The sequence below is a fragment of the Myodes glareolus genome, chromosome 16 (assembly GCF_982192425.1).
Source record: "Myodes glareolus chromosome 16, mMyoGla1.1, whole genome shotgun sequence".
In the NCBI taxonomy this organism is placed as follows: Eukaryota; Metazoa; Chordata; class Mammalia; order Rodentia; family Cricetidae; genus Myodes; species Myodes glareolus.
The window spans coordinates 22,443,357-22,462,328 of record NC_142041.1 but is presented as its reverse complement, the minus strand read 5'-3'; the positions used below and the strand labels follow the sequence as shown (position 1 = coordinate 22,462,328).

Below are 18,972 nucleotides of genomic sequence, written 5' to 3'. Positions count from 1 at the left end.
ACCGTGAGAGTCTCTGACAGGCACAACTCTTCAGTCTCTTCAAGTCTAGATTAGTTTATTCTTCATCAGATAATTCACAGAAACACTCAGTGTGGGTTGTGGGAGAATCGGTGTTCCTTGTTCATTTGGTGAAATTTTCTACTCTGTTTCTTCTGTGGTTATTTGACAATGGGGGAGAGGAGACAAGATTTACATAGTGACAAAGCATTCTTAGCACAAATACTAATGTTCATTTCTGTAGATTTTATATTATGAGGTGATTAATGATGTGTTGGATATAGGAAGGTCACTAGGGCTTTGCTGTCATCCTCAGAGATGACTCTCACTGTTTGCTAGGCTGCTCCTGAACTCTGGGTTCAAGCATGCCTCCTGCCTCAGGCCTCAAGTAGCTAGGACTGTAGGTTCACATTCTGTGCTCAGTGAGAAGTACTATATGAGGAATGGGCGCGAGAGAGCGAAGTCCTTGATAAGGTAGATTTGTCTGCTGAGATTAGCCAGGAACAAGCGTCTCACACCCAGGCTTGATTATTATTCCATACTAGCTATTATTCTGTTATACCCTACTGTGGTTCCTGATTTTTCTGGTTTAAACATCAATTCTTAACCAGGTTTTGGACTGTCCAAAGAATCTCTCCTTCTTTTTTGGGTTCTGTTTCTGTGTTTTCTCAGCTCCCATCTTTACTCCTGATGACCTTTGTTCAGGTTTGTTTGTCTGAATTTCAGTGCCAGCTTTTATGTCTTCTCTCTTCATTGAACCATCCCATCTTCACCTCTTTCTCCGTCAGCCCCTCGATGAGATCATATCAGTATCCAGGCATTACAGGAATCTGAGTCCTTGTTTGTTCTGTTTTGTCTAACGCCTCCACTGTTTGCTCTGGATAACCACAGAGCTTTGCACCTTATCTGTAGAACATTTTTAGGTCTTGACCTATTTTTTAAAAAAACTTGATTAAATGTGTTCATCTCTTTTGTAATTATTTTCTTGTGACAGTAATAACATTAGGAGGAGTTTTAATTCAGCTTCTAAATAATCTAAGAAAGTCAAAATTAATTAAAACATATCAAACAACATGGTTTAAGAATGCCTTATCAATTTTAGATTTTTACTTGGGCTTTAAATATATTCAGTTTAAATAAATACAGTTTGTTTGCTTTTTTAATATTGTACCTCTGAATTGACTCAGATAAGGTGTTTTATTTTGTTTTGGTTCTTTTGAGAATGAATTTCTCTGTGTATCCTTGGCTGTCCTAGAACTTCCTCTACAGACCAGGCTGTCCTTGTACTCATGAGACCACCTGCCTCTATCTCTTGAGTGCTGGGATTAAAGGCGTCTTCCACCACTGTCTGACAGTTCATATAAGTTCTTAAGTTTTCATTTTGACTGTAATTTAATTTTTTTCTATTGCAAGTGAATTTCTACTGCATTTTGGGGACATTCTCTTTGTTTTCATTGTTGATTATGTCAAGTTTTTGTAGATATTATAGATTTCAGCATTTCTCATTAAGCAGTTGTTCATTGGGTTTAGAAGAAACCAGGGAAGTCCAAACCCATTTACTGATTGAGCATCTGTGAACTGTCTCATCTCAGTGCTTGTACTCTGGGACTTTTAAATGACCAGCATGTGCAAAGCTGAGCCTTCGTGACTCACCAGTGAAATGGAAGTCGTTCTTTGGGAAGCAGCAGCTTAGTGCTGTGCGTGTGGAGGACACAGTGCATATTTGGTTTCTGATGCGGTCAGGCAGTGTGCGTTGCCTTCCCTGTGAACTGATTGCAGCGTTGTACTTTTATTGATAAACTAATTAATTGCTGCCTTTTCATTGTTATATCACACTGATTACTTTGTTTTTAAATGAAGTAAAGTAGTTGAATTTAGCAACAGCTTGACATCAGCAAATTTGCCATGTTTCATCCCATGGATCTCTTGATGGCAGATCCCTCTTGTTCCCTTGGTTCCTGTAGCACTCTGTGTAGCCTCTCTCAAGCTGTATATGAGGAAGAGAACATTGGTGAACAGTACTTTTGTATCTTTCTCTTTTTTCCTTCAAGGATAGTACAGGAATGACTGCAATATTTATAAAAAATTTACAGTGACATGAAAAAATGCAATTTATGATTAAGTCACAAGTTAATTGAATAAGAGTTTCTTTTCTTTTTTTGTATGTGGTAAAAGAATTCACTTACTTGGATAGCTGAGGAGAAGCAGGTACAAATGGACACAATTGAGTGGCTTTCATTTTTCACATCAGCCTATGAGTTTCTTTCAGTTTTCAGTTTTAACTAAGAACTTTCTTTCTTCCATACTTTGATACAGTAAAATCTGATTTGGCTTGATTCTCATTTTGTATTTTACTGCACAATTATCTGAGTGTCTATTGAACACGTCTTATTCGATGACATATAGATCCACTGGACTGCTTCTCATAGTGTCTCTCCATATAGTTGATGCTATAGATGAGGATGGTATTTTGGTAGAATGGAGCTCATCGCTAATGATCTTAGTTCTCTGCTTTGCCGCCCACGGACTGTCATTAGCAGGTATTGCAGTGTAATGTTAGGTCCTTCTGCCTCTGCCGTTGTCAAGGGCACATGGCGTAGCAGTAGCTGGGAGGATGTTTGAACAGGCTCGTTGTCTGGTGAAAATGAGTAAGGCTAGCATTAGGAAGCCAGTGAGACTGTATACGGAGGTCCTGATGGATGGGATCTTGTGAACAGTGTTTATATTAGATGGTATTTATTGTGATATCCATATGTCTGTGACATTTGATAAAACTGGCCGGAATTTCAGTTTTTGTTTCAATTTTCAAGACAAAGTAAATTTCTATTTGAGTGCCTTTGTTACAGTTTCTACAGTCACTAAGTGAAATAATTTTCATCTTGATTTTATAAATTATGTAAAATTTGTTACTTTGCATTCATTTATTTTAAAGAGTATGTCTGTGTTTACCATAGAGTCACAATGGCTTCAGCCTTTCGCCTTTCTTTGAAACCAAAAGTCAGTGACAACATGACACATTTAATGGTGGATTTCTCTCAGGAAAGACAGATGCTGCAAACTTTGAAGTTTTTGCCAGGTAAATACAAAATTACATGGGAACTTTCAAATATAACATATTACAGGATTTTTCTACAATGAAATATTTTGTTAGTATTGTTTTAATTCTATGTTTGTGTTTTTAGTACTAACTGTTTAGCACTAACAGTAAACTGTTAGTTGATGTGTAACATTATTAGGACAATGGTGACTGGGGGATTTTTTTTTGAGATTGGCTGTGTTGTTATTACTGTTTTAATTTTCATTCTTGTCCCGTACATCCTGACCACACTTTCCCCTCCTTCCAGTCCTCCCCATTTCCCTCTCTCCCAGGTCAACTCCTCTGTTTCCCATAAAAAGACCTCCTGGGGATAGTCACTGAACATGGTCTAACAAAATACAGTAAGTCTGGGAACAAACACACGTAACTGGACATTGTGAACAGGAAATAAGTGATTGCACAAAGCCATTCCTTCTCTGGATACATAGTCAGAAAGACCATGTTAATAATCATCGTGCTAAAGGAGCCAGTGAGAGTAGCATAGGGGAAGACCTGACATTTATGACAGAAATTTTGAGCTGCAGAGGAATGTGTAGAAGGAAAGGTGAAAGAAAGGAGTGTAGCTGAGAGGAAGAAGGAACACTGGTCAGTGGGTGACTCTATGTATGTCCAAGACTCCCTGACAACACTGGTTTGTTTTGTGACTTTTCCGCATTATGAGGGTGCTAAGTGATATACATTCAGCAGAGACCATGTTTGAATGTCAGTGTCTTTCTGGATTGGTGATGAACAGCAGGATGTGTTTGTGGTGGAGGGCGGCAGCAGGAAGCCACTGTTCCTGTGAGCCTGTAGAGAGCCACTGTGAGCAGTGAGAGTGTGTGGCTAAGCTGTGATGCACACTAGACGAGTCTTATGAATTTTTACATAAGATATTGTCAAGTGACGGTTGCCTTAATGTGACAAAATGCTCTTGTAACTGAAGAACATCTGTACCATCCTTTCATTCATAGGGCTTACCTGGCACACAACTGGTATCACTAGGCAATAGCATTTCTAGAGTTTGAGAATACCAGATACTGTAAATGGGTTGAGCAATTCAGTCTGACACTTGGAATTTCCATGGGAAAAGACTGGGTTTAATTTAGTTTTGAAAATTTGAAATTTTAGTATCAAAATTCTGCTGATTACCAGTTAACTTTTTAGTACTCACAGGTTCACTTGTGAGCTTGTGATATTGCCTAGTGGTAGAACACTTGCCTAGCATATACAGGACATGGTCACCTGTAGGGAGTGGAAGAGGGGCTTAAATTTCATACTAGGAAGTAAATCTCAGAATTTTTAAAAAATGATGTTTTCTCTTTTTTCTATAATCAGAACACTTTTACATTTGTTTATTTATTTGTTAATTGTATTTCTAGAAGTTTTCTTTTTTTACTTTTTATTTATTTATGTTTTTTTGAGGCAGTGTTTCTCTGTATAACAGCCCAGCTGCCCTGGAACTAGCTCTTGTAGACCAACCAGGCTGGCCTCAAACTCAGAGATCCTCCTACCTCTGCCTCCCGAGTACAGGGATTAAAGGTGTGCACCACCACCACCTGGCTTTACTTTCTTTTTTATTTAAATAACTTTTTAAAATTTATTTTACATACCACCCAGTTTCCCCTCTGGCCTCTCCTCCTGTCCCTTCCCTTCTCCCATCTACCCCCTCCCCATCCACTACTCCTCCAAAGAGTAATGTTTTCTAAAACACTTAGGAAAAAGAAAATTTAAAGATGCTTTTTTGGCATCACATTCATGGTGTATCTCTATTTACCAGTAGTATGACTCTAGAATTTCACTATTTTCATGTAATCATTTCATATAACATGTAAAGCATTGTTAAAATAATTTCTACCCCAGGAATTTATTATTTCCAGGAAAGAAAAAAGAAATGGTAGCAACCAGTGGAGAAGAGCTGTCCTGTGCAGTTTCTCCATTCATCAGTTAAAGCTTCCAAAGACTATGCTGGATGTCTTTATTGGAGAGGGAAATGCATGCATAGGAAAGGCAGAGCAGCACCAGGTGTACAATGAGCTGCCCCGCGCCTGGCACGGCGACTCTTTGGAAGCCTCCTTGCTGCTGCTCTGCATCCCCAGCAGGAAGTGTCCAGACAAGTGTCATAAATAGTCATGCAATTGCAGTATTTGGATATTCCGCCTTCCTTAAATGACTGTTTCTTTTCATTAAACCTTGTGTTATTCCATTTCTCCTAAGAAATGGAAGAACACATATATACTGTTAAATGCTTTGCTTTGGAACCTAACAGTATGTGTGAGCTTCTTGTTGATCACTTCAGTTTCACTCATGGCTGTTTAGTTTGAATTTTTACATTTTTTTTATTTATCATAAAGCGTTATGTGTAAATTAGAGGACAACTTGCAGGAGTTGGCCTTTGTCTTATATGTGGCATCTACCTTTGACCTTCCATTACATACATCTTAACTTTTCTATCAAATCAGTTTATGGTCATTTTTATTGCCTAGCAGAAAATTTTATTTTTATGCAGTAAATTATATACATCAGTCATTTCTTTGTGTTTGTTATATTTTTAATAGATCATTCTTATTTAGATTCACCATTGCATGGTTATATAAGTATATATACTTTGTTACAGTTTATTGTCTGTTCTGGGACTTGCCTTGTAGGACAAGCTGGCCTTGAACTCAGAGATTTGACTACCTACATCCTGAGTGCTAATATTAAAGTCATGTGCTATCATGCCCAATCTCCCAAGTGTATTCCAAAGAGTCTATGATTTTGCATTCTCCCACCAGCACTGAATAGGTTCCTGTTGGTCCACATTTTTGTCAGCGTTGGTGTTGACAGAGTGGTGTCATCTCATGGCTGCTGTAGTGTGTATAACAGATAGAGTGAAGCGGCTGTTGTTGTACTCAGTCTGTGGTTTGGTGAGCTGTCTGTTAGGGTCTTTGCCATTACTTTTTAAGTTACTTGATTTGGATACTGGGTCTCACTCACTAAGTTGTTCATGGTGTTAACTCAAGATCCTCCTACCTTGGCCTTCTAAGGGCTGGAACTATAAGAATAAACTGTCATGCTAGGCTCTAGAATGTTTAATTTAGCAAATCCAGCTTAACACATTTAATGATCTTGTCTTTGGTGTTGTATCTAAAAGTCATCTAGCTGTTCTCCTGTGATGTCTTCTAGGAGTTTTATACTTTCACCATTTTCCACTTCAGTCTGTGATCCATTTTGTGTTTCTTTTTGTAAAAAAAAAAAAATGTAAAGTCTGTGTCCTTGTGCTTCTGTCTCTCCTCCTCTTCCTCCTGCTGTGTGAATGTCCAGTCACTGCGACATTTGTTGATAATATGTCTTTTGTCCACTTTATTGCCATTATGAAAGATTAGTCAAATATTTTCTGGTCAGTTCCATTAATCTGTCTGTTTTTTCTTTCGACATTACCCCCTGTAGCTTTAAGGTGCTGCAAGTCAGGAGATTTAGTCCCCCGCTCTATCCTTCAGTATTCTGTTGGCTCTTTCACACCGTTTGCTTCTCCAAATAGAATTTATTGAAATTAGCAAAACAACATGATGGACTTTTCATTGAAGTGGTAGTGAATGCTTGCACCAACCAGGAAGAACTGACATCTTAAGAATAATGAGTCTTCCTGCTCATAAGCATGGAATATCTCTCCGTTAATGTAATTCATTAATTTCATTTATTGGGGTTTTATAGTTTGCTTCATAAAGATATTGAATGTAGTCTGTCTTGCTGTATCTCCATAGGTATTTCAGGTGGTTCAGTATTCTTCTGGTGCTGCCCACAGCAGGCCACGGATGTCAAAATATGCGGTTATTATGGAGCTGTTGAGTTCAGCTGTGTCCGTGCTGTTCCGCCTTCTGGATCTCTCTGTTTCTGGTAGAAGGCTCTTGAAGTCTCTCATGGGCCTGAATTCATGCATGTCTCTTTGCAGTCTTGTTAGTTTAGTCCAATTAGGCTCTTGTTCTTTCTTGTGCTACACACCTGCTTATCCTTGAAAATTCCCTCGTTCTAATGTCCAGTGTGTCCAAAACTAACACAGCTGGATTGATTTCCCTTTCATTCATGTCAGTCATGTATATCTTTGCCTAATCTGTAAATGGTGTTATATTTAAGGTGAGTTTTTTGTATATAACTTATCAAGTGGCTCTTTTATGATTCAGTCTCATAATCTGTGTCTTTTTGTTTTTTTTAAAAAAGAAAACAAACTATCTTTTGTCATTTTACATCCCAATCTCAGTTTCCACTCCCTCCCCTTCTCCTATTCCTTCCAACTTCCCGCCCCCCACCCTGCACACACTACCCCACATCCATTCCTCAGAGAGGGTAAGGCGCATTGCTTTGGGGGAAGGTCCAAGGCCCTCCCTACTATATCTAGGCTGAGCAAGGTATACATCCATCCAAAGAGAATAGGTTCCCAAAAAGCTGGAACAAGCAGTAGAGATAAATCATAGTGCCACTATCAGTGGCCCAGCAGTCTACCCCAGCCATACAACTGTCACCCACATTCAGAGGATCTAATTTGGTCCTATGCTGGTTCCTTCCCCATCCGGCTGGAGTTGGTAAGCTCCTATTAGCTCAGGTAGACTGTTTCAGAGGGTGTCCCCATCATGGTCTTGACCTCTTTGCCCATATTCTCACTCTTCCCACTCTACAACTGGACTTCGGGAGCTCAGCTTAGTGCTCCACTGTAGTTCTCTGTCTCTGCTTCCATCAGTTGCTGGATGAAGGTTCTATGGTGACATTTAAGATAGTCATCAATCTGACTACAGGACAAGGCCAATTCAGGCACCTTTTCTATTACTTAGGGTCTTAGCTGGAATCATCCTTGTGGATTCCTGGGATTTTCTCTAGTTCCATGTTTCTTGCTAGCCCTATAATGGCTCCATCAGTCAAAATATCTCTTTCCTTGCTCTCATCTCTGTCCTTCCTCCATCTCAATTATTCCATTCCCTCAAGTTCTCCTCCCCCTCCCCTTCTCTCCTCCTCTTTCCCTTCTGCCCTCCCTTTTAACTGTTGCATGTAGATCTGTGTATTTCTCTCTGCGATTAAGCAAACAGTCACTTCTGTAACAGACACACGTCGAGTTTTCTTGACGGGATTCACTTCTTACACTGTTTGAAGGTAGCACCAGATCCACAGGTTCTAAGTTCAGTTCCCAAAATTTCTGCTGTAGGCCCAGTTGCAAATCTGAGACCTCCAGAACCTGCTAGCTGTTAAGAGAATTGAGAGCCTGCTGAGAGGGAGAATCAGTTTTCTCCAAAGGTGAGCCCCTTATTGGTTATTCAGTATCAAGTGCTCAGTCCTTAAACCCCAGGCATTTGAGTAACACTAAATGGGCCGAGCAGGTTGGATTTGTATATCTAGGTGTGTGTGTAAAACAATAAGAAAGAAGCCATGATTTTGAAAGTGAGCAATGGAGGGTGGGGTACATGGGAGGGATTAGAGGGATAAAAGGAAAGAGGGAAATGATGTGATTATATTTTAATTAAATAAAAATATTAATAAAATTAAAATTGAAATCCCCACAACCCACTGCTCAGGTTTCATTGACTTGGTGCAGTGGCTCACAAAGCTTAGAGAAGCGCTGTTCTTACATTTGCCAGTTTATTACAAAGGCTATTTCAAAAGGTACAAGTAAATAGCTCAATGAAGAGATAGTAGGATGAAGTCTGGAAGGAGCCCAGGTGCAGGAGATTTTTCCCTTGTGGGATTTTGTATGGATGAGTTCTCACTTATCTTTCTCCTCAGTGTAACATTTAGCTTCCCAGAAGTTCTCTGAAGCTACTCATTTTGGTCGTTATGGAGACTTCATTGCATACATCTGATTACCAATGGCGTTGGTGAGGGAAATCCACAACATTTCCCTCCCTTTAGGTTCTTTAGCATTGCTTCCTCTGAGACCTCTCTGACTAGAAAGGAATGATAACTTATTCTCTGAGTTTCTCTAGCTTGCTTTGATAAAGTGTTTATGAATCAGTAAACATGAATAAAAACCAATATATTTGTATGATAATACCACAGTGTTTTACGTAAATGACATGGTAACCACACTGCCTCCAAATCCTAGCAATAGTAGAAATAAAGAAAAAGGAAATGAAACCTGATCAAAGTACTTTTTTTTAATGGAGAAAGGAAGAGAACAAGAAGAAACAGAAGAACTGCATGACAAATAAGAAAGAGTTGACAAAGTGTCAATAGTAAATCCTTCCCTATCAATAATTTAATGCAGGGCCTGGAGAAATTGGTCAACAGTAAAGAGTACTTTATTTCTCAGAGGACTTGATTTGATTTTATGTCTCCACGTAAGAGCTCATTCCAGTTCAGGGAATCCAGTGCCTTTCTGATCTGTGCACGTGTGCACATGGTGTGTGTACATATTCTGATCTGTGCACGTGTGCACATGGTGTGTGTACATAAACACTGGCAAAATACTCATACACATAAAATAAATATTAAAATCATTAAATGTAAAGGAATTCAACTCAGTAGATCACTCTTACACCACTTCAATTATTTTTTCCTCCCAAGTAACACTACTTGAATTTCTCTTCCCTTTGTCCCCAATTGTTAGTAGTTTACTCTGTTTCACAAGATAGAAGACTCTTCCTGCTAATAGACTTTTCGTGAGATGTCAGCTGACCTGAGATGTAGGTTATAGGGCATTGTGGGCATTGTGGTCTGGTCTCTGACACTGGGTAGTCGGCGTCGTTCTCAGCAGTAGAGACGAGCAGCTGCTACATCTCAGAGGACAAACCTGATGGCAGTGACGGGATTTGTCTTATTAAGATGTAGCATATGAGAGTTGTTCATATAATTATTTACACAGAAAATGAATTTTGGGGCAATCTCATATTCATTAAAACTTGGTCACCTTCTCCTCCTTTCAGCTTATTGTTATTTTACTGAGGTACTTTGTTAATCCTCAGTTGCTTTGTATTTTACTTTTGTCTGTACCTCTGCTGCCTTCTTCTGAGCATGTGTGCGTTCAGGTGCTATTCTTCAGCACCGACCACCATGTTTTCTAAGATAGGGTCTCTCACCAGTGTAGTAATACTTTTTCATCAGACAGCCTGGAAATAATGGCACGAGGACTTACTGTGAATTATCAAAGCCTGGCCTTAGCTTAAACTTGCTCCCAGCTAGCTCCTATAACTTAATTGACCTGCTTTTATTAATCTATGTTTTGCCACATGGCTCAGTTACCTCTTTTCTGTACAGTGTGCCTGGCTTGTTCTGCAACTCTCTGGCATCTCCCTGCCTCTCTTCTTCCCAGCATCCTTTCTCCCCAGCAGTCCCACATAATTTCTCCGGTTTAGCTCTTGGGCATTTAGCTCTCTATTAAAGTAATCAGAAGATGCCTTAGGCAAGGACACATCTTTATAGTATAAATAAATATTCCAAAACATACCAGTCTGGAACTTATTGATTGGAATAATCAATTATTGGAATAATAGTTGGCCATCAAGCTCCAAGGATTCACTTGTCTGCATCCCCAGAGCTGAGTATACAAGTGTACTAGTACAGTGCCTGGCTTTGTGCATAGCTCTGGGCGTGAAACTTAGGTTCATGTGGTAACTTTACTGACTGAGCTGTCTTCCTCAACACTACTGTGATTATAAAAATTAGCACTTTGGTTTTTTATAATAGTTTTATATTTATAGAAAATTAGGCAAATATTAGAGCTAGCATTTTGAAACCTATTTCTTCCTCTACAGTTTCCCCTATTATTGCCATCTTGAATGATAAGGTACATTCAAAACAATTGATGGACCAATGCTGATGGTTTATTTCTGTGTGTGTAGGTTTTTTGTTGTTGTCATTGTTATTTTTACGTTAGCGTCTTGTTATGTAGCTCTGGATTTCATGAGCTATGTAGACATAGAGATCTAACTGCCTTTGCCTCTTGCTTGCTGGTACTAAAGTGTGTGCTACCATGCCTGGCTTGACAGTTTATTCTTAACTGATGTCTGTACTTTGTATTGGGCTTCCCTGCTGATACTGCACCATTCTCTGGGCTTTGATGGGCGTCATTTATTATTACATTGCCAAGCAGAATTTCCACAATGAATGAGTTCATGTGGTTAAATACTCTTTTGCTCCGTGCACTCATCCTTCACACCCTACAGTAATTCTGTGGCCTCTTGACACTTCTAATATTTGTTTAGTTTAGGTTTTCCCCTTTGGTTATTTCATCTGCAAAGAAAATTTTTTTTGTTGGGTTTGTGTATGTTTTATTTTCTTGTCTTGCTGGGTTTCAATATACTTATGGTAAAATGTTGAGTAGTGATAATAAGAGGGGAAGATCTTCACACTAGTTTTGCAGTCTTGGGGTAAGGTCCTGTATTTCTCGCTGATAAATATGCTGTTAACTATAGTCTTTTTTTGAAGATGTTTCTTTTCTTCCCCTTAGTTTTGTTGTTATTTGCTTGCTTTTGAGAATCCTCTGGCTCCAGCCTACCAAGAGCTGGGGTTATAGGTATACATTATTATGAACAGGTTGGAAAATATTTTTATTTTATTTACTTATTATATGTGTATGAATGTTTTGCCTGCACCTGTATATGTGCACTATGTTTGTGCCTGGTCCCCACCGAGGCCAGAAGAGGGTATCAGATTCCCTGGAACTGGAGTTATAGGCAGTTGAGAGCTGCCATGTGGGGCCTGGAAATAAAACCTAGGTTGTCTTCAAAAGCAATAACTGCTCTTAACTACTGAGCCCTCTCTCCAACCCCCTGGAAATATTCTTGTTTAGTAAAGTTTCTTACTCCTTCTTTGTTAAAATTTCTTATCATGAATATTGCATATTGTCATTATAATTTTTATTTTCTAAATGGTCATATCTTTATTAATGTTATTGAATATATTCGTCAATTTCAAATGTTGATCTAGCTTTGCACACCAGGAATAATTTTTTGTTTTGAACTCATTGTGTAGCAGCCTTATCTGCCTGTAGAATTCACTGAGTGGACCAGGATGACCTCGAACTCAGACTCCCAAGAGATTTGACTAAAGGCATGTACCTCCATGCCCAAGAAAAATAAATATTTTTTAATTCTCTTTTTTTAATCAACATAATTTACATATGATATCAATATAGTATATGCAGAGTTTCAGACAAGACACATCTGTGCTATTTATACAGTGTTGCAAAGCTATGAAACCTCTTTTATGGAAAATAAATCAACTTACAGTCATACATGTTAATTATAGCTTGTTGAATTCATTTGTTTTAAAATATCATAAAGCTCTTGGGAGTTGACAACTCCTAAATATGTTTGAGAAATGAGGAATTCAGTTTTGTTTAGTATGTTAAAATTATTTTTTAAGGCTTGTGAAATTTGTTGGAGTCTAGTGTGATATAATCAAATTATTTGTCATTATATCACCCCAAACATTTGTGTTGGGAGCATTAAAAAATCTAACTATTTTAAAATTATATAATAAATTATTGTCAACTATTCAAGTGTAGCCATTTTCCTCTGCTTTGGAATATCAGAAGCTAGTCTTGTTATTTAACTTAATGTATTTGTTCATACCTGGTAACCAACTGTTCTCTATTTGCCTACTCACTAAAAACAAGGTCTTAAAACTGCACAGAAAACAATTTTTAATTAATTTAATCATTATATTCAAAGCTTGTCAATACTGATTTAATTTGTATCAAATAACATTTAAAATTATAGATTTAAAATATGTTTTGAAGTAACAAGTCATTCTTGATTATTTTTAATATGGATAGATGTTTGGAATTTACCTGTTGCCATTCAGAATTTTAATAGACCAAAAGTGTTTGAGAAAATTTTGAAATGCAAACTTTTATAGTCTGGCAGTGAAAGAGGTTTTAGAAAAAATTATTTTGAATTTGTATGTTATCCTTTCTCTTAGCCTGATTCATTTTTGAATATTTTAAAAGAGGAACTAGCAAAAGTTGAATGCCAAGCATAACTATTTGATTAGTGTTTTAATATATGAGGAATGATATCCCCTGTCCCCTTTTCTTCTCTGCAGTCCCAAAAGCTCCAGAGATAGATCCAGTAGAGTGTCTGGTGGCTGACAACTCTGTAACGGTAGCTTGGAGGATGCCTGAAGAAGATAGTAAGATTGACCACTTCATAATGGAGTACAGGAAAACAAACTTCGATGGGCTCCCACGTGTGAAGGACGAGCGGTGCTGGGAAGTGATTGATAACATCAAGGGGACTGAGCATACGTTATCAGGTATCCTGAGAGCATTTCATGAATCTAATCCTTAGAAAATAAGTGTGATAAAAATATTTTATTTTAAATGATAAAATTAAGTTCTATTATCCAAACTGATTTTTAGATATTTATTGTGTGAATTAATTTTTGTTAAAATATCAGTAAAACTTTTAATTACTTAATATCTGCAACCTGCTAAATAGTGTATATAAAGCAAATATAAAAGAATATATAGAAACAGTATTTAGAATAATGTAGAAACAAATAACATAGAAACAAAATAATCTTTTTTTTTTTTTTTTTTAGACAGACTCACTGTGTAGCCTTGGCTGGCCTGTACCTTACTATGAACCAGGCCAATCTTGAACTCTGCCTTCTGAGCTAAGATTTGGGCCTGTGCCACCATGTCCAGATAATCTTTAATTTTAATTTTATTTTATTTTTTGACTAAGTAAAGAAACTGTTTATTGTACTCAAACCTCCACATTTCCAGGGATGCTGTGAACCCCATTTGTGTTCACTGTCACAAGATTGATTATCTCCATGTTAACACAAAATTGGGACTTAACTAAGGTTTTGTGTGTATGTGTGTTGGCTTTTTGGATGCTTCTTCAAAGGTTTCTTAGTATATGAGGACTTCTGATGGTGTGAATGGCAGAATATTAGCTGAGCTCTTTGGTGCCTCCCGTGCAGAGCAGGCTACGTTAGGGGCTGTCGGGTTGAGCACTAGTTCCTTCCCAGGGGCTGGTGTTCTGTACAGTAGACACCAAGTGCATACAGCACACCACGGCTAATCAGCACACCTGCATGGTTGGCAGCAGCACCCAGCACAACGCCACTTCTAACGAAGTCTGAGAGGATGCTGTTTTAGTTATCACTATGTTGAAACTGTTGGTAATTGTATAATTTATTTATTTTGAAGAAGATATTAGGTAAATCATTAGTTTGATTTTTAGTCATTATCATCCATTTACCGTAAGTCTATACTCTTCTCAAGTAAAGAGCTTTCTAAGAAGGAGAATGTCTGCTTGATGATGCACACTCACACTTTTGGGAAGGAATTCCTTTCTTTTTATGACTAAAAACTTTCATTTTTTAGGCTTAAAATTTGATTCAAAGTATATGAATTTCAGAGTGCGAGCTTGCAACAAGGCTGTGGCTGGAGAGTATTCTGATCCAGTGACCTTAGAGACCAAAGGTAAGGCTGGCAGCCATCTGCACAGCAGCCGAGAGAATTTGCTGTCAGAAGTTATTCAAGACTTTGTCAGGGTCTTTTCATGTGTGGTTGGATTCCTTCCTGCCACCTACTTCTGGCTTTCCAAAGTGGGAAGTACAAGGCAGGGAAACAGGACTAGAGTAGTAGTGGTTTATAGTAGATTTTTCCCTTATAATTATATTTTGTGGGCAAAATAGACTGAGATGATAGTATTTTTCAATATTTTTTTTATTTTTATTTATTTGGTTTCTTCTTAATTTTAAATTAGATTTCTATTTATTTTGTGTGCCTATGGGGGGGGCATGTGCCATAGCATGCGTAGGTGGAAGGACAGCCTGGAGGAGTCACTGTGCAGGTTTCAGGGTCGAATTCAGGTCAGTAGGCTGGATAGCTGGTGCCTTTATCTGCTAAGCCATTGCACTGTCCTGAGCTGGTGATGTTATGCTTGCCTCTGGGTGTTTAGTTCACAGTTTGGGTTAGCGTAAATATGTAAACATTGCTGAAGTTGTCTGTAATTTTCAGAGAATTAATTATGAATCAACAACAAGACGTTCTCTCTATTTTTTCCAAATTTTCTTGCAATTACTACCATTTATACAGTTTATTAATATTTACATAGCATACACACTTATGTCACAATAATGAAAAATTAATCATTTGGTCATTAAGATCATTTTGAGAGATCACTGCTGGATATTGCTGCTATCCATACTGCAAATGAAAAGAGGAAAATTGAAATATATATTTACCTCCGTCCCTAGAGCTGCTCTAGATGTGTATAAGAATTCTGTTCTAGGTTCTAGGCAATTCTTTATTGTAGGCTTCTAATCCAAGTTCTGTTCTCTCAGAGAAGTTTAGATTTATGAACGTCCCCTTTTGTAACACAGAAGAACATTTAGGTATTTGCCATTTTGAAAGCCGCTCTTCCAGAGCTCCCCCACTTGTGAGGTGATCACTGCCTGAGTTTTCTTGCTGAATTAGACTCTACATTGTCATCTGTCTTTGAGACTTGGAGCATTCCACTGACTTCTAGTTTATTTATGATGCATTTGAGTAGATATGCATGCTAGAAATTAGCTATGATCTAGATGATAATCATGTACCACAATTAAACTAAGTCCTATAACTTGACCCCAGGCCCTGGACATGATAGGCAAGTGCTTGGCTTTCAAGGTCTGTAGGTTTCTGATGATAAAAACTCAGAGTAATGTTTATGGCATAAAGGCCTAGAAAAATTCCCTGTTGAAGTAATATGAATTAGCTAATAATTTTACCTGAGAATTATACATAGCTTAGTGAAGAAATGTAATTACTTTGAATTATTTATTATCAAACTGAGATATTACTGTTTTTTAAAAAGGTTTCTATATTTTAAAGTCTTGTCAAATTTTCAGGCAGATAATCTTTTCTATGTGACTTGAGCTACTTCTGCCCATTGTCAGGAAAGAGTGAATTACTGTAATTATGTACCCCAAGAAGCAGCAGATCTTTGGGTTGTTGGTGTTCCTTGTGAACAAACCTGGATCTAACTCTGACAAGCTGTAAATTTCATGAAAATTAAGTTGGAAACTAGTAGGCTTATGGCCTCCTGGAAGTCTGATAGCTGCTCCTCTAGCAGTGTCTGGATTTTACCCAGCAGACTCTTAATTGGTCTTGGGATCCATAGAGAGAGACTAAGCTGATTCCAGTCTCTAGGGTTTCATGGAAGTAATCCCCCAGGGCTAACCTAGGTTAAAGTATAACCCTGAGACCCAGGAACCATGATTCTAAAATTGTTTCTTATGTGACTATGGATCATAAAATTTCTGGGATTATTTTGTAGCACTGATGTGACTATTAATGAAAACACAAGCATTGTAAAAAAAAAGAGTCCAGATTTAAAAAAAAACAGTTGAACAGTTGTTTAGTAAGTTACTTGGCTTGTTCCTGCTATTTTTGACTACCCAATATCAGTCGTTATACCAGTAGTTATACCAGTAGAGAATGGAGGGAGGGGAAGTGGCAATTACATAGTTCAGGCCCATAAAACTATGATACACTTAACATTGTTTATTTCGGTCCCTTCAGTATATGTAGCATTATTCCTTTTGGCATAAAAATTGTCAAAGTGATGAGTATTGTAAGTTCTTGTCACCAGAATTTTTAAGGTATGTTATCCTTTCCTTCCATGTAAATATAAATGATATTACTAGTTAACAAAACTTCTCTCCAACTGTAAACAATAGTGTCTGTAGTATAAGACACAGGGTCTTACCTTCAAGACAGCAAGTCTTTTCTCAGCACCCCCCCCCATTCTTCTTTGGTTTTAGAGTATTGTCCATGTATGACTTAAGAGAGGTCAGATTAAGTATTAGTGTCAGGAGAAAGAAAAAGACTAAACATGACTCACTTTTGGAATCCTGTGCCCTTGTGTTTGGACGGTGTGGTATCTGATTTGGATCACAAGTGGTTTAGGGTTGTGCCTTTTCCTGCCACCCAGATGGCTCTTTACTGCATCATAAGAAATATTAAGGAATAGCCCAGGATTTTTCTTTCTGATGGCCTTAGAATTTTAGTAAGCTATGGACAATTGATGGCACCTCCATGATAAAACCCAGGTTTCTTTCTTTCAAAAATATAAATGCTCTTAGCTGTATAACCGAATACCTAACATACAGAATATAACTGTTTTCATAAAGCAGTTGACTTTAGAAATGTCTCAATGTATCTACCTAGTAAAGAATTCTATCTTCTTTTTACTGAAAAGCTGCAATTATTCTTGTCTGTTTACTTCTATATAGATGCAGCTTTTGAAAGTGGTTGACTTCCTTGTGTAGTGTGACATTTGTAGCTGTGCAGTCAGTAGGTTTTTGTTCAGATGTGTCATAAGTGAAACAATGAACAATGGCTATGATGTGTGATGGAATTGAATTGCTCTTCCAAAATCAGGGATGAAAGGCTGCTCCATCCACTGGGTAATCACTGGGCTCTACGTGCTTCTCTTGTTTGGTGATCACAGGCTCAAAAAGAGACCTTCCCTAATTCCACCTAGTATCTGTAAGCAAAGGTGTGTTGTAAAGTATGTTTCTTTAATCTATAATTAACATAAATATAAACTTTTGGTAGGAGGCAGCAGAGCAGATTAATTTGTAACTATATACGCGATTCCTTCCTGCATTACAAACAGAAACCGCATCTCACAGCTGGGAGATCACTTCTTTTAATGATTTTTTTCTCAGTTTCTAGAAAGAGAAGCTGTTTCCTCACTAAGCACTTCCAAGGACTTTGAACAGTACATATAGTTCCCCAAAACATCAAATACATCAAATAATCTAAAAAGCATAGGTTGTTTTATATTTTTCTTTACCTTTTTCATTAAGTGGATGCTTTTCCCTTCCACTCTGTCAATACTGTATTGCTTTTTCTTCCTCCATACTTGGACCAGCTCTCCCTTTCATTCAGTCAGAATAATCACCTGAGAACCAACTGATAATTCTAACAACATGCAATCTTGATTACTGCTGAGAGTTCTGTAGAAGCAGAGATACTGCCATCGGCAGTGCACATGCGCTGTGCTTGGTTAGTGTGTAAGCTATGCAGAGAAGGTAATTGAAAATAGGTGGGAATTACAGACCACAGCCTAAGCATTGAGAGGCTTTTGTGTGAAGGTTAGGGATTGGAAGTTTTCTCTCTTTGCACAGAGTTGGCTTAGGGAATAAGAAATAATACGGCAGGTGTGTTCCAGACAGTGGAGAAGTCTCACATTTGTTAAACATTGTCTTGGACAGCTCTTAACTTCAGTTTAGATAACTCATCATCACATTTGAACTTGAAAGTTGAAGATTCCTGTGTAGAGTGGGATCCTACTGGAGGAAAAGGCCAAGAAAGTAAAATTAAAGGAAAAGAGAACAAGGGCAGGTAAGTCAGTCATTACACCTGTTCTGTAGACAGGTGCTTACGCATTGACTTGTCTCTGGCCATGACTGTTACTGAAATTCTTACTGTATGGACAGGTGCTTGTATGTTGATTCTTATTTGACAATACCTCATAATTTTAATGTCTATTCTGCTCAGTAATACGTTTGTTATTATATTAGCAACTCAGAGATGAAGAATATTTTATCAACTGTCAAAACTTGAATTTCTTAATTTCTTTCCTTATTGTGTTCATATTTTTATTTCAGCCATCTGTTTTTAAAGTTTATAGGCGCACCGATCTGAATTAGTTACAGAAAAGTTTCTTGACCTCTGTGTAGACTTATAGGGCATCTGTTTTATCTGAAAGAGCTGCACTAAATGACAGCTTTGAGCATTTCTGTCCCAAAAGCTGCTGCTGGAGAGCCTCCCACTGCACTCAAGAGGCAGGCTTCAGGGGCTTTTGTTTTCTTATGTTTTCCTACATGAATCAAAATATGGAAAGCATAAGTTTTTAATGGTACAGTTCTGCTCAGACTGATGGTAATGTCTGCAGGTTGAACAGTGAATGAAAACCCGCTCAGCAAGC

The 18,972-nt window shown here is 37.9% G+C and overlaps 1 protein-coding gene across 7 annotated transcripts in view; it reads left to right on the top strand.

Annotated features, from left to right (window-relative positions):
* Window positions 1-18,972, top strand: part of Fsd1l (fibronectin type III and SPRY domain containing 1 like) — a 63,289-nt gene that overhangs the window by 26,257 nt on the left and 18,060 nt on the right. For 6 of the 7 annotated variants that reach the window (XM_085677152.2, XM_085677151.2, XM_085677150.2 and 3 more), the window contains 4 exons: window positions 2,952-3,073; window positions 13,082-13,291; window positions 14,373-14,471; window positions 18,257-18,386. In XM_085677152.2, the coding sequence (XP_085533278.2) occupies window positions 2,952-3,073; window positions 13,082-13,291; window positions 14,373-14,471; window positions 18,257-18,386 (561 nt within the window). The remainder of the gene's footprint in view (window positions 1-2,951; window positions 3,074-13,081; window positions 13,292-14,372; window positions 14,472-18,256; window positions 18,387-18,972) is intronic. The other variant, XM_085677154.2, reaches the window with a different exon arrangement.